This window comes from Periplaneta americana, chromosome 11 (genome assembly GCF_040183065.1).
Source record: "Periplaneta americana isolate PAMFEO1 chromosome 11, P.americana_PAMFEO1_priV1, whole genome shotgun sequence".
Taxonomy (NCBI): Eukaryota; Metazoa; Arthropoda; class Insecta; order Blattodea; family Blattidae; genus Periplaneta; species Periplaneta americana.
The window spans coordinates 164,282,522-164,297,521 of record NC_091127.1 but is presented as its reverse complement, the minus strand read 5'-3'; the positions used below and the strand labels follow the sequence as shown (position 1 = coordinate 164,297,521).

Here is a 15,000-nt window from a genome sequence, read left to right as displayed (position 1 = left end):
AAAGCATGGCAGCGACTCCACCAAGAAAGTGTAAAGCGTGCTGCGAGAGTGGGGATAACTTCCCCTACTGGCGTTCTGTTCTTTCAGATTTAACCGAAAGGCGATAATGAAGAAGGAATTATGCTCACAGAGACAGCAATTATAACTTACTTACTTACTTACTTACAAATGGCTTTTAAGGAACCCGAAGGTTCATTGCCGCCCTCACGTAAGCCCGCCATCGGTCCCTATCCTGTGCAAGATTAATCCAGTCTCTATCATCATACCCCACCTCCCTCAAATCCATTTTAATATTATCCTCCCATCTACGTCTCGGCCTCCCTAAAGGTCTTTTTTCCCTCCGGTCTCCCAACTAACACTCTATGTGCATTTCTGTATTCGCCCATACGTGCTACATGCCCTGCCCATCTCAAACGTCTGGATTTAATGTTCCTAATTATGTCAGGTGAAGAATACAATGCGTGCAGTTCTGCGTTGTGTAACTTTCTCCATTCTTCTGTAACTTCATCCCGCTTAGCTCCAAATATTTTCCTAAGCACCTTATTCTCAAACACCCTTAACCTATGTTCCTCTCTCAGAGTGAGAGTCCAAGTTTCACAACCATACAGAAGAACCGGTAATATAACTGTTTTATAAATTCTAACTTTCAGATTTTTGGACAGCAGACTGGATGATAAGAGCTTCTCAACCGAATAATAACACGCATTTCCCATATTTATTCTGCGTTTAATTCCCTCCCGAGTGTCATTTACATTTGTTACTGTTGCTCCAAGATATATGAATTTTTCCACCTCTTCGAAGGATAAATCTCCAATTTTTATATTTCCATTTCGTACAATATTCTGGTCACGAGACATAATCATATACTTTGTCTTTTCGGGATTTACTTCCAAACCGATCGCTTCACTCAGCAATTATAACTAGAATAGCAAAATTATTAGGAGAAAGTATTCTTAAGCATATATTTCATGGTGATATTCGGTTTGCGGAGTTAATACTAATAATTTCATGTGGTCAAACAAAATACATTTTTAGGTTAGGTCTCGTGAATCAATTGTTTAGTCAAACCAATGTATTTCATATTGCCAGACAAAATACCTAACATGTTGATCTCTTTCTCGTATAGTTTGCTTACGAAAATATGTTACAAATTATCGCATTACTTAGAATATCCTTCCAACATAATGGTAAAGTACGGTAAGTAAATTAGTCATTCAGTACGTAGAATCGTGATTTTACTTCTTATGGTGATATCTGGTAACACTTAGCTACACTGATAAGACGACAATATTTGCTGTTTCGGAACTGTTCTTATGTGACCCTCTCCTATACTTGGTGTAGGGGATATTTCCGGGGTTTCCCCTCAACCCATTAAGAGCAAATGCTGGGTAACTTTCGGCGCTGGACCCTGGACTCATCTCGCTAGCATTATCACCATCTTGCTCAGACGCTTGATAACCACAACAGTTGATAAAGCGTCGTAAAATAACCAATTAAAAAACAGGAACAGGACGCAGGGCGTTCTGAGATAAGGACGGCAGGTCGTGAGGCTACTGTCATCTGTTGATCACAGACTGCCGTACTGGAAGTCTTGTTTCGCATATTTCTATGAGCTCATAGCAGACGAGTGCCACATATGATCCTCGGGGGACAAACTGCCGATCAAGGAAATCCGACTTTCTATTTGGTAAGTGGTTTAGTTTACTGCCATGGAATAATGATCTTCTAGTTTTAATTGCAAGTAACTTCACTACTAAACATCCAGCAATTATCACATCACAACTGACTTCGATTCCCTGGGGAATGAATCGAAATAATGATTTCTTCTCATATTCTCTTCTGGTATAACTTCAAGAGGCAGAGTAAAGACATGGCACTAAGGTTTAATATATGTATGTTTATACAGGGACATCATTTTATTTTTAGTAACATTTTTATTATTAACTTGGCTATACCTCTGGATCAATGCCGTTCGCTACCCCCTTCCACGACTGGAGTTCGATGATACTGGCGTAGAATACAAACAAATCACTTTACTAGGTATAGGAGGGAAGAAAAGTAGTTCATCCATTTACGTAAACTAGGAAATATCGCGATTTTGAGTTTGATAATTTTAATTGGATTTTTGTTTAATCAAAATACAGTACAGTATTAACAATGAGTGTTTTTACTCACGAACTGAGCTGTCCATGTGGACGTATTCATTATGCAGTGTATATTATACTGTCCACAGCACATTAGCATACAATATAGAGAATGAAGTTAAATTAAAAATAATCATAATATGGATATTTGAACACATTTTTAAAATGGTTGCCGTTCATTTCGATACAGGCTTCAGTTCTTTTGTGCATATTATTGCACTATAGACTAGACAGACAGACAGACAGACAGACAGACGGACGGACGGACGGACGGACGGACAGACAGACAGACAGACAGGCAGACAGGCAGACAGGCAGACAGGCAGACAGGCAGACAGACAGACAGACAGACAGACAGACAGACAGACAGACAGACAGACAGACAGACAGACAGACAGACAGACAGACAGACAGACAGACAGATAGATAGATAGATAGATAGATAGATAGATAGATAGATAGATAGATAGATAGATAGATAGATAGTTTATTTTGCAAAAAACATGTGGAACATGTATGGCATCGTCATATACATTAAAAATACATGATATCATACAATGGATACAAATTAAGATACATGAATATTAAAAAACTCATCGACATCATACAATGGATTTGCCAATAATATAGTCCTAATTCGTGTCCTAAAAATTCGGAATGGAAGATTCCTTATATCAATAGGTAGACTATTAAATAATTTAAAAGCAAAGAATAGAAAACTATTTTGAGTAATACTGTATTTACATTTGTCAATATATAAATTTGTATTATTTCTTGTAGAATATTTATGAACAGAAGTACATGCTATATAATTATTAATGTTATTCCGAATGTAAAGAAGACAGGCCAATACATACATAGACGGCAATGTCAAGATTTGTGACCTTATAAAAAGAGGTTTACAATGAGTCGTATTTGGTACTCCATAAATTAATCTTAAAACTTTCTTTTGTAATATGAAAAGAGCTTGAGCAGAAGTATGGTGACCCCAAAGAATAATACCATAATTTAAATGACTTTGTATATGGCTATGAAATATTGTAAACAATACCTTGTTAGGTAAATTATTCCTTAACAACCTTAACATATATAGGCCTTTACTTAATTTCTTAGCAACATAGTCAACATGAGTTTTCCATCCCATTCTAGGCTCAAGAAAGATGACCAGAAACCTAACAGCAGTATTACTAACAGTAGTAAGACGATTAATACCAAAGTTTAATTTAACAGTTTTGCTAGAATTAATCATAAGTTTATTCGCACTACACCAATCAACAACCCTACTTGATACATCAGCAAGTTCCATAGACAATATGTCACTATTTTTATGAATAGTATTAACTGCTAAATCATCAGCAAACATGAAGGACTCAGAACATCCATCCCGAATATAGTCGGAAAGATCATTGACATAAATAATAAACAATAAAGGTCCCAAAATTGAGCCTTGAGGCACACCATGTTTTAATACCTGATACTGTGAGCTTTTACCATTTGCCAAAACAGATTGATGCCTATCATTCAAATAAGACGCTAAAAATTTTACACTAAGACCATTAAAACCATAATATTTAAGCTTAAGTAAAAGAGTTTCATGAGAAACTGTGTCGAAAGCCTTTGAGAAATCATAAAAACTACTACTAATATGATAACCATTTTCAATACCCACAAAACAACGTTTAACAAAGGACACCACAGCCTCCACAGTACTATGTGAAGTCCTAAAACCATATTGACAGTTGGTGAACAAAGAATTAAATTCAAAGTAATTGTAAATTTGAATAATTTCGAGGGAAAAATTGTTCCGGGGCCGGGTATCGAACCCGGGACCTTTGGTTTAACGTACCAACGCTCTACCAACTGAGCTACCCGGGAACTCTACCCGACACCGATCCAATTCCTCCCTCTATATCCACATACCTCAAAGTGGGCTGACAACCGTCAAGCAACCAACTTCGAGTGCACACTAACTCCGTGTGACTTAAATTGTGGTTTTCTGTTAACGAACAGTGACGTGTATTATGCAAATCAAGATTTCAGATATAACTCCCTGTAAAGTTGATTTGAATAATTTCGAGGGAAAAATTGTTCCGGGGCCGGGTATCGAACCCGGGACCTTTGGTTTAACGTACCAATGCTCTACCAACTGAGCTACCGGGAACTCTACTCACGGAGTTAGTGTGCACTCGCAGTTGGTTGCTTGACGGTTGTCAGCCCACTTTGAGGTATGTGGATATAGAGGGAGGAATTGGATCGGTGTCGGGTAGAATTCCCGGGTAGCTCAGTTGGTAAGCGTTGGTACGTTAAACCAAAGGTCCCGGGTTCGATACCCGGCCCGGGAACAATTTTTCCCTCGAAATTATTCAAATCAACTTTACAGGGAGTTATGCCTGAAATCTTGATTTGCAATTGTAAATTTGTTTCTTAAGCAAAATCTCAAAAACCTTCGACAAAGTAGATACTATACTTATAGGTCTATAATTAGATATCTCATTTCTACAACCTTTTTTAAAAATAGGTATTACCTTAACAAACTTAAAAGTATCAGAAAAAACTCCAGAGTCTATACAGCAATTAAAAATATGGGCAAGAGGCTCAATAATGTATACCGAAGCAATCTTCAATATTTTAGAATTAATGCCATACACATCAAGACAAGAGCTATTGTTCATACCTAAAATAACATCATAAATTTCATCAACACCAAAATGTTTAAAAGCAAATGTCTGAATAGGTTTGACTCTATTAACTAAAAAATCTTGAGCATGGTGATTTTTTGTGAGGTTATTAACAATGAAATTAACATTATCAATAAAAAAATTATTAAATTGGTCAGCATCAATATCTGACGAAGAAACTTTAGATTTAGACTGGCTGTTTGTAAGACTAGAAATAATTGACTAAGTCATTTTGGTTTTATTATAAGAAGCATTAATTAAATTTGAAAAGTAATTAATTTTTGTACACCTTAAATTTCTTTTATATAATTTTTTCGTTTCATGATAGATATCTTTAAACTCATCAATACCTTGATAAACATATAAATCATAAAATAAAAGACATCTCTGTTTAAGATTATGGAGCTCATTAGTATACCACTTATTATAATTATATTTCCTTGTATTTGGCACGATTGTATTATCAACAAAGGGAAAAGCTTTGTTTATTACATCAATAAAAAGTGAAAGAAAATAATTAACTTTATCATTAACATTATCCAATGTATATATATATTAAACCAATTTAAATTCATAAGTAAATAAACAAAATAAGATATACTTAAGTCATTAAAAACACGTACAGGATTTGAATACATTATAAGTATTATCAGGTAAAATTTTATAAGTACTATTTATTTTAAAGCATATCGTCTCACGATCGGAGAATATAGTAGGAACAACACCTGCTGTACAAAGATTATCATCAACATTGGTAACAACATTATCTATACATGTACCTATATTTCCATTATTACCAGGGCGAGTTGGTTCAAAAATAGTAAGTCTAACACCAAAACTTATAAATAAATTAATGATATCTTTAGCATCCTGATTATCAGTGCAAAGAAAATCAATATTAAAATCTCCAGCTAATACAATATTAATATTTTTATCAATTTAAAAAGTTGATTCTAGAAGATCATTCAAACTATTATAAAATATATTAAAATCAGTTCTATTACAATCAGGAACTTTATAAAAAGCCACACGCAATAAGTTCATAACAGAAATGTACGTAGAACATACTTCAAATAAGTAAGATTTAATCACCGATGAAAGACTAATTACACTATCAAATTTTAGACCTTCTCGCACAAAAATAGCAGAACCACCATGTTGTTTCGATAGAGGTCTACAAAAACTGTCAGCCAAAACAAAACCAGGTATATTCACTAAAGACAGTTCTTCACGATTTAACCAGTGTTCAGAAATACATAAAATATGAACATCGTATTCCTTAATAAGAACAGAAATATAATCAATCTTATTAAACTTTGTACATTCCAATATAAAATGTTGGTAATTTCATAGAAGACGGGCACTTGGTTGAATGTAGTAAGTATTACCAACTTCTTTATTTCAGAGTTAAATGTTAGTGATCTTTTAGTGACTTTTACATGTTAGTTCTAGGTTTTTGTACTAGGTGTCGCCGTGATTTTCTTTTAATTTTATTGGTTATAGTTGTCATTTGTTCTAGAATTTTCGTTAATTTTTAATGGATAATGACGTTATCAGTTCTAGGTTGTTTGACGTGAGTGGTGTTATGTTGTGTCTGATGGCTAAAGCTATTGAAAGTTTCTCAGTTTATGATTTTTGTGATTTTCTTTCGATTTGATTGGTTATAGTTATCATTTATTCTAGAATTTTCATTAATTTTTCATAGATAATGACGTTGTCCTGTTGTTCTTGGTTGTTTGACGTGAGTGGTGTTACATTGTAGATTTTTCTGCATTTGTCGAATGCGCATCATCATGCTTACGAAAAGCCACTTTTCAGTGCCAATAATTTATTTTGTGTGCACAAGGTTGGAATTTTGAAGTAAGAGGGAAAGGAAGGAAACCGTGTTCTGAAGTTTATCTATTAAATTTTGTGTCGATTTTGGTTTAGTTCTTTCGCTGGTGAAGAAGGATTGTGTTGAATGTTGAGAAGAAAACTGTTTTTCTGTGGTTTAAAGGAATTATTTACTGAATTTTCTGTAGAAGTTAAGATGTAATAAGTGTTCGAAGAGAATTTCATTTAGTGTAAACACGTGGTATATTTATGCAAAGTTGACTGTACGACAAAGTGTTGGTTTAGTTCTTTTTGCCTGCATGGTTTAAGTTTAGATTGCCTTAAAGCCTGTGTCATTTATACTGGAAGTGAAGAGGTTGTCGTTGAAGACGTCGATGAGAATTGAATTTTATTTGATAAGACGATAAATTATTATGTTTTGTTTTGTGTTTTAGTGATTTTTGGGGGTAAAGTGCGGACGAAAACTGCCAGAAAAGTACTACCAACTATGAAGTTCGAATGTCACGAAACGCCAAAAAAATCGAAGGCGAAAAATTAAATATATTTTCATTTTTTTGGAGGGCTTGTTCTTCTTTAAAAATATGAATATATATTTGATTTTTCATCTTTGATTTTGTGATGTTTGGTGACATTTGGACTTCATAGTTGGCAGAACGTTTTTGGTAGTTTTCGTCAGCAATGTTGGATTTTGCCCGTCTTCTAGGAAATTACCAAAATGTTAGTAGAGCCATTAGAGGTTAACTTACAACCTTGACTCAGTCACTCAGACGGTATCTGATTATTATTACGTGGCTGGAATAACTGCTCATTTCTGCCTTCAGGCCAACACTCTGCTGAAAACACACTACCTAAGTTCTGTTCGTCAATTTCAACGTGGAAGGAAGCATAAGAATCATGTTTTGTTTTTAATCTCGTTACTTTGATAGGCTTTAAGTTACGAGACCGAAAATATTGATTTATTTCAGACTCTGTCACAACTGGTACAAACCTACTTACAAAAACAGCTTTATTTCTTGATACTTTCGAGATTACTTTGAGATTACTAACGGCACTTCTACCACAAAAAGCAAGTTTCTGATGTTGTTTACCTGTCTTGATCTTCCTTCCTTTTACATCAGCAAACGAAACTTTATTTAGGGCCTATATCACTTCCATTGCTAGGAACCGAATTGGAACCCACTGTCGAAGCATCCGGATTTTCATTTGTAGCTTGGACAACCTTAATGTTGAATAATTTCAAGGGAAAAATTGTTCCGGGGCCGGGTATCGATCCCGGGACCTCTGGTTGAACGTACCAGCGCTCTGCCAACTGAGCTACCCGGGAACTCCACCCGACACCGTCTCAACTTTTCCCTTTATATCCACACAACTCGCGTGGGCTGACGAAACGCCAGAGACCCACATCGAGTGCACACAATCTCTGTGTGACTTGGAATTGTGGTTTTTTGTTAACGTACACAGTGACGTACATATTATGCAAATCTAGTCTTTCAGGTTAAGCTCCCTGTAAAGCAGATTTGAATAATTTCAAGGGAAAAATTGTTCCGGGGCCGGGTATCGATCCCGGAACAATTTTTCCTTTGAAATTATTCAAATCTGCTTTACAGGGAGCTTAACCTGAAAGACTAGATTTGCAACCTTAATGTTACTATCACACTTAGGGCTCGTGTCTATTTTCATTTGTTTTAGTGAAGAACCAACCTTAACCATAGTTAACAATTCTACGTGGTGTGTAAGCACTTGCACTTTTTCCCTAAGTTCCGCAATTATACAATCTTTCTGCCTAATATTATATTTAAAGATAATAACATCAATTAAACCCTCATTATCCGTTATTCCTTTCAACATATTAGAAAAAACTTCGTCACAATCATTATCTTCTTCCACATCACAACATTTGACAGTATTGGCATCCAAGATCTTTATATTAGTTATGAAAGACGCACAACTATTATGAAAATAACTTTCACAGTCCATACATTTAACTCCATTCACCACTTTCCTTTTGCACCTTTTACACAAACTTGCACTTGAACTACTAATCTTCACTTCATTCACAGCCATTTGTAGGTTATGTTACATAGAGGAGCAAAACGTAACCACCGCCTGCTAGATCGACCTCGTACATCTTGAAAAGTAGCAGTACTCGTGCGTAGTGCCCCTCTCCCAAAATTGTATTCATTCCATTAACAGGAAGAGGAACAGGATGCTGCGTGTTCTGAGATAAGGACTGCAGGTCGAGCGGCGGCTGTCATCTGCGGGATCACAGACTTCACCGTCCTCGAGGACTGCGTCTCATATATTTCCATGAGCTGGTGCGTCACCACAGTTGAATTCCACTTTATGTGCCTTGGAGAATCAATTGCCAGTCAGGGAAATTCAGTTTTCTATTTTGGTAAGTGGTTTAGTTTACTCTGATGGACTAACGAGTCCCTAGTTTTAATTGCGAATAATTTCAATATTACATTCAGGAATTATAACATCGCAACTGGCTTCGATGCCCTGGAGAGTGAGTGAAAATAATGACTTCTTCTCATATTTTCTTGTAGTATAATTGAAGACGCAGGGTGAACTCATGACAGTTAGGTTTATTGCTTCTATGTTCATAGTCCACAATACGCAACCAGGCCAGCAAGCAATTCTTGTGACCAAATTAAAGTGGCGCTGTGGGGTTTGATTATAGAGGTGATGGTGGTTATGGTAGAGTCGATATTGATGATAACGTAGGTTAGTTAATAAGCTTCCACATTGTGACTCAAGTACAGCGTTTACAGCTAAATATTCAGTGATCCTGGGTTTGATTTTCGGCAGGAAAATGAAGATTTACCTCTCTTCCCGAGAGACGTTGTTTCTGTTGTCTGTGCTTGTATTGTGTTGTCTTACATTGCTGCCTTCATTATCGCCATTACTGTCAATTTTAGTTCAAAATTCTCAAGACTGGGGACGGGATTCACGCATATGATAATGTTGAAAATCGTGGTGATGGTGATAATGTAATTACAGAATGTGGTTCCAAACGCGTTCAGTCCATTTTTATGAAAGGACAGGACTAGTTTTTGTAACCAACAATTTTCGGACTGAGCAATTTTTCAAGTGGCATGCACGATAGCTAACTGTAATTTTCAGACAAGGATTGGCGTTGTTTTGGAAGAAAACACCCTTAAAGTATAAGATAGAAGTCTAAAACATAATCATAAATATGTGGAAAGCAATAAAAAATGGTCAAATGTAGTGAGCGAGTTTGGCAATACAATCTTCAATTGTAATCACTTAATGAGCTAACCGAAGGATATCGGTCGAATTATCGAGAAATCACGATTTGAACATCATTGATCAAATATGATAAGGAGTTACGTTTCTTTTTCGGTTACGTCCATGATTTGCAAAGTAATACCTAGACTTGACAAAGAATGTGAAAAAAAAAAATGAATAAAAATGTAATAGAGATTTTATAAATTAGTTATTTCCATTTAATTAATTCAGTATGATTTGATTTATTTTCATTTTGTCCATCCATCCATCCATCCATCCATCCATCCATCCATCCATCCATCCATCCATCCATCCATCCATCCATCCATGTGTCCAGTCGATCAGGCCTAGTGAAATGGAGGAGTACACGAGAACGGAATAAGCAGACCTGATTTTCGAATACGGATGAGCCAATGGGAAAGGTAAACAAATTCACAGATTGTATCGTTACAAGTACCCACGTAGGAGACATCCGGCCCATACCATTTTTCCACGACTGTTCCAAAAGTTAAGGGGTGCCAAATTACAAATCCATTTCCACACAGCTATTTTTACTTATAACTTTCGACTCGGTCATTTCCGGACCATGGTTCCTGATCTCAAATTGATACATGTGCCCTTCGCCATGATCCCTGAAAGTTTGTAAAACCACTTCGGAAAAACCCTGTAGAAATGAAAATAAAATTTGGAGCTCCGTTATTGTCCTATATTTCGCTTAGAATACACTGCGCATGTACAGTAAACAAAAGGTCCTGTATAAATGCTACTTGTAGACAGTAGTACGAAATTGTTGCCTACATACAGGTGGACTATCATCAAGACTCGCCCCAAATTTTAAATCCATATATTTAAACCTTTCAATTAGAAGCCAAAAGGATATTATGTTTAGCTTCCTAATTATTAAAAATAAATGTTCTTCTTTTTAAGCATAAAAATATTGATGTTACTCTTTTCTTCTCGACAGATCACTCACCACCATGTCTTCACGTTCAAGAATCATCTCAGTCGCTTTATTACTACTAATACCAGTCCTCACATTCTGGATGTGGTTGCTCACCCTGGCTATTCACTCCTCATGGTTATGTCCTCACGGATGTTGGTGTGATCCAGAGCAAGCTGTACTGGATTGCTCACATGCTGCTTTAAAACAATTACCTCACGTTTATCACAGCCGAATACATAAATTCAACCTTGGCCACAACAACTTAAACGAACTTGGAAAGGAGGCATTTGTATCCAGAAATATTTTCCAAATTGAATATTTAAACCTCAATTATTGCAATATATCGTACATAGATACAGATGCATTCAAAGGTCTGACATCGCTTCGCCGACTTACTCTGCAGCACAACTTGCTGAGGGAATTAAATGTTGGTACATTTAAAGATTTGACTCACATGAAAAGTCTCCAGCTGGAGAACAACAAAATTCAGAACTTGGAGATCGGAATATTTGAAGGATTGGTATCATTAGAATTGCTAGATTTAGAGCATAATTTGTTAAACAGCTTGAGAAGTGATGTTTTTATTGGGTTGAATAATTTGAATATGCTTTGGCTAGCACACAATAGATTATCCACTCTTCATCCAGATGTGTTTACACACTTGATTAAGCTGAGTTATTTGTATTTAGATGGAAACGAAGAACTTCAGATTCCTAGTAACAGTTCCTTTCTTAACATACAGAGAGTGAAGGACTTATACATATCGGATTGTAATATAAGTCGTGTAACGCACAAATCATTAGAAAACGCAACTAGACTTAAAATACTAGACCTGAGAAATAACCACCTGAAAACCATAGATGAAAATATATTTAGAGTCATGCCAAGTTTAACAGATTTACTCTTGTATGGAAACCCACTGGAATGTGACTGTGGACTCTTAGATGTTTGGAGATGGTGCCAGAATCATAATATCAAAGTAGTAAAGAATAAAGAAATTTTAAGATGTGAGAGTCCTGAACAAGTGTCGGGAATGTGGTGGGGAGTGCTGGGAAAGGCTCAGTGTAGAAATGGAAGTGTAACTTTCGAAGAAGGCTATAAGGCTGTAATTCCAACTTTCGTTAACACGGATGATTATTATGCAAGATACGACAATTTTGTTGCATACGTTCAACCTGTGATATATATACTTTTATTTATATTTGGCACAGTTGGTAATGTAGCTGTTCTAGTTGTGATAATATGCAATTCAGAAATGCACACTGTTCCCAACATTTACATATTGAATTTGGCTGTTAGTGATTTAATATTATTAACCATGAACACAATACTTTCTTACATTAATGCAGAGTCAGAATCTTGGCAACTCGGTGAAGTATGTTGCAAGATGTTTGGGTTTTTCCGGCATTCTAGTATAGGAGTGTCTGCATATTTGATATCTGTTATGAGCATTCAAAGGTACCAAGTAATATCGAAGCCTTTACACAGCAGACATCAATCCATGACAAGAATCGTAACGATTTCCACCATCCTGGGAGTTTGGGCAATATGTTCATTGTTTGCGATTCCGTATACGTTAGCTATGCACGTCGATGATGTGTGTTCTGTCTACGACAGCTGGAAATACTTCCAAAAGGTGGTCGTGTTTGGACTTGTGGTGTTCTGTATTCTTCCCCTTGGTGTAACAGCTTGTATGTATTGTCTGGCGGCACGCCATTTAATGAGAAGTACCAATATAGAGTCCGGAGAAATTCACAACAAAGGAAACTCGCGAAGGAGCACAGCAAGAATTGTATTGGGCTTTACTGTGGTGTTTGTTATTAGTTTTCTTCCATATCACATTTTGTTGACTTACATTTTTAGAGCAGAGTTTGACTATCCCGATGAGATATATTACATGTTCACAGTATCCATGTACTTGCTTATATTTAATTCTTGTTTTAACCCAGTGGCATTATGTTGCTCCAGTACGTGTTACAGAAGATACTTCAAGAATTACTTACTCAAGTGTTTTCGGAGAAAATCTCCGACCGCTGCTGACGTTGCAAAGAAATGAGTAACTGTACAGAGTTTTTTTAAATGGACAGAAGATCGATATGATGTAAACTAAGACAATTTGTAACCTGTATATTGTAAGATATTTATTTAATAATACTTACTTACTTACAAATGGCTTTTAAGGAACCCGAAGTTTCTTTGCCGCCCTCACATAAGCCAGCCATTGGTCCCTATCCTGTGCAAGATTAATCCATTCTCTATCATCATACCCCACCTCCCTCAAATCCATTTTAATATTATCTTCCCATCTACGTCTCGGCCTCCCTAAAGGTCTTTTTCCCTCCGGCCTCCCAACTAACACTTTATATGTATTTCTGGATTCGCCCATACGTGCTACATATCCTGCCCATCTCAAACGTCTGGATTTAATGTTCCTAATTACGTCAGGTGAAGAATACAATGCGTGCAGTTCTGTGTTGTGTAACTTTCTCCATTCTCCTGTAACTTCATCCCTCTTAGCCCCAAATATTTTCCTAAGCACCTTATTCTCAAACACCCTTAACCTATGTTCCTCTCTCAAAGTGAGAGTCCAAGTTTCACAACCATACAAAACAACTGGTAATATAACTGTTTTATATATTCTAACTTTCAAATTTTTTGACAGCAGACTGGATGATAAAAGCTTTTCAACCGAATAATAACAGACATTTCCCATATTTATTCTGTGTTTAATTTCCTCCCGAGTATCATTTATATTTGTTACTGTTGCTCCAAGATATTTGAACTTCTCCACCTCTTCAAAAGATAAATTTCCAGCTCTTATATTTCCATTTCGTACAATATTCTGGTCACGAGACATAATCATATACTTTGTCTTTTCGGGATTTACTTCCTAACCTATCTCTTTACTTGCTTCCAGTAAAATTCCCGTGTTTTCCCTAATCGTTTGTGGATTTTCTCCTAACATATTCACGTCATCCGCATAGACAAGCAGCTGATGTAACCCGTTCAATTCTAAACCCTCTCCATTATCCTTACTGAATGTTTATCAATACTAATTGAATTATATTTTATTATTATGTGCGAGTACATTGCTTCATTATGGTGTACTTAAGAGTTTACTGTACATTCATACAGAATGGTCTGGTGTTATCTGGTTCTCAGATCAGTGATGCAAACGTCGTCTGTTAACTTGAAAATGTAGATCAAATGACAAATTCTTAGCGGATTGAATAAATTAATTGTAAGGTTTGCAACGTATGCCGTATTTCTCTCATGAATATATCATTCCAAAGACGAGGTTTGAAATTAATTTCTCCCATTGCCTAGCTTCAATTTTTGTTTCTAGCAGACGAAACGAATGGTGTAAAACTGCAAAACTGAATTAAAATTCTTCTCGTTTCTGTAAGATGAAAACGCATGGTAGAGGGTACTTTTTATTTCGACGTTCATTATTTGTTATTGTATTGGCTGAGCAATTTTATCTCCCGCCCAGAAGCGGAAACTTTGCTTATCGGCGGGCGCGTCCCAACACGATGTTCACGGATGCAGTGGTGAAGGTCTATCAGTGATTCCACAAACAATTAAATACAGGATTTTTATTATTACTACTAGCCGTACCCGTGCGCTCCGCTGCACCCGTTAGAAATAAATATAAAGTAATTACATAATTAAAATAGGACGTTTGATCCAGGGAACATTCGTGTTTGATAGAAGGATAAATCGTTTAATATGTTACTTAATTTAAATTGCATCCAAATAATTAAAATGCGATCATTTTGGTCCAGAGACACTCATTTGGTGCAATGACAATTCCTTTAACATGTTTCTTAATTTTTATTACATGCAACCATAGTTTAATGAAGATTGACATCATTTAGATTTAATGTGTATATTTTATTTTACTTGGTATAGGTTTCCATTGAATTATGGTAATAACTAAATTTTAACCCTTGTTTTCTACGTATTGCGTTAATGGCGCTTGGCCCACTATGGTTGTGAACCCTTCAAATAACTTAAATTATATTATATAATATTACTTATTTATATTATATTATATTATATTATATTATAAGTTACTGTAATAACATTATAGCATTATGTCCATCTAGAGAAACTACACTTTCAAATGGTGAAATAATAATTAATTATA

The 15,000-nt window shown here is 35.8% G+C and overlaps 1 protein-coding gene and 1 non-coding gene across 3 annotated transcripts; one reads left to right on the top strand and one right to left on the bottom strand.

Annotated features, from left to right (window-relative positions):
- Nucleotides 1-3,946: 3,946 nt before the first annotated feature.
- On the bottom strand, nucleotides 3,947-4,019 carry TRNAN-GUU (transfer RNA asparagine (anticodon GUU)). Its single transcript has one exon. It is a non-coding gene; the product is annotated as a tRNA-Asn (tRNA).
- Nucleotides 4,020-8,898: 4,879 nt separating this feature from the next.
- LOC138709565 (uncharacterized) lies at nucleotides 8,899-12,970 on the top strand. 2 transcript variants are annotated; one of them, XM_069840424.1, is made up of 2 exons: nucleotides 8,899-9,050; nucleotides 10,872-12,970. In XM_069840424.1, the coding sequence occupies exon 2, from the start codon at nucleotides 10,885-10,887 to the stop codon at nucleotides 12,904-12,906; it is 2,022 nt and encodes a 673-aa protein (XP_069696525.1). In that variant the 5' UTR covers nucleotides 8,899-9,050; nucleotides 10,872-10,884; the 3' UTR covers nucleotides 12,907-12,970. The 2 variants fall into 2 exon arrangements, with proteins under 2 accessions (XP_069696525.1, XP_069696523.1); XM_069840422.1 differs by lacking the exon at nucleotides 8,899-9,050 and adding an exon at nucleotides 10,195-10,329.
- Nucleotides 12,971-15,000: the final 2,030 nt, after the last annotated feature.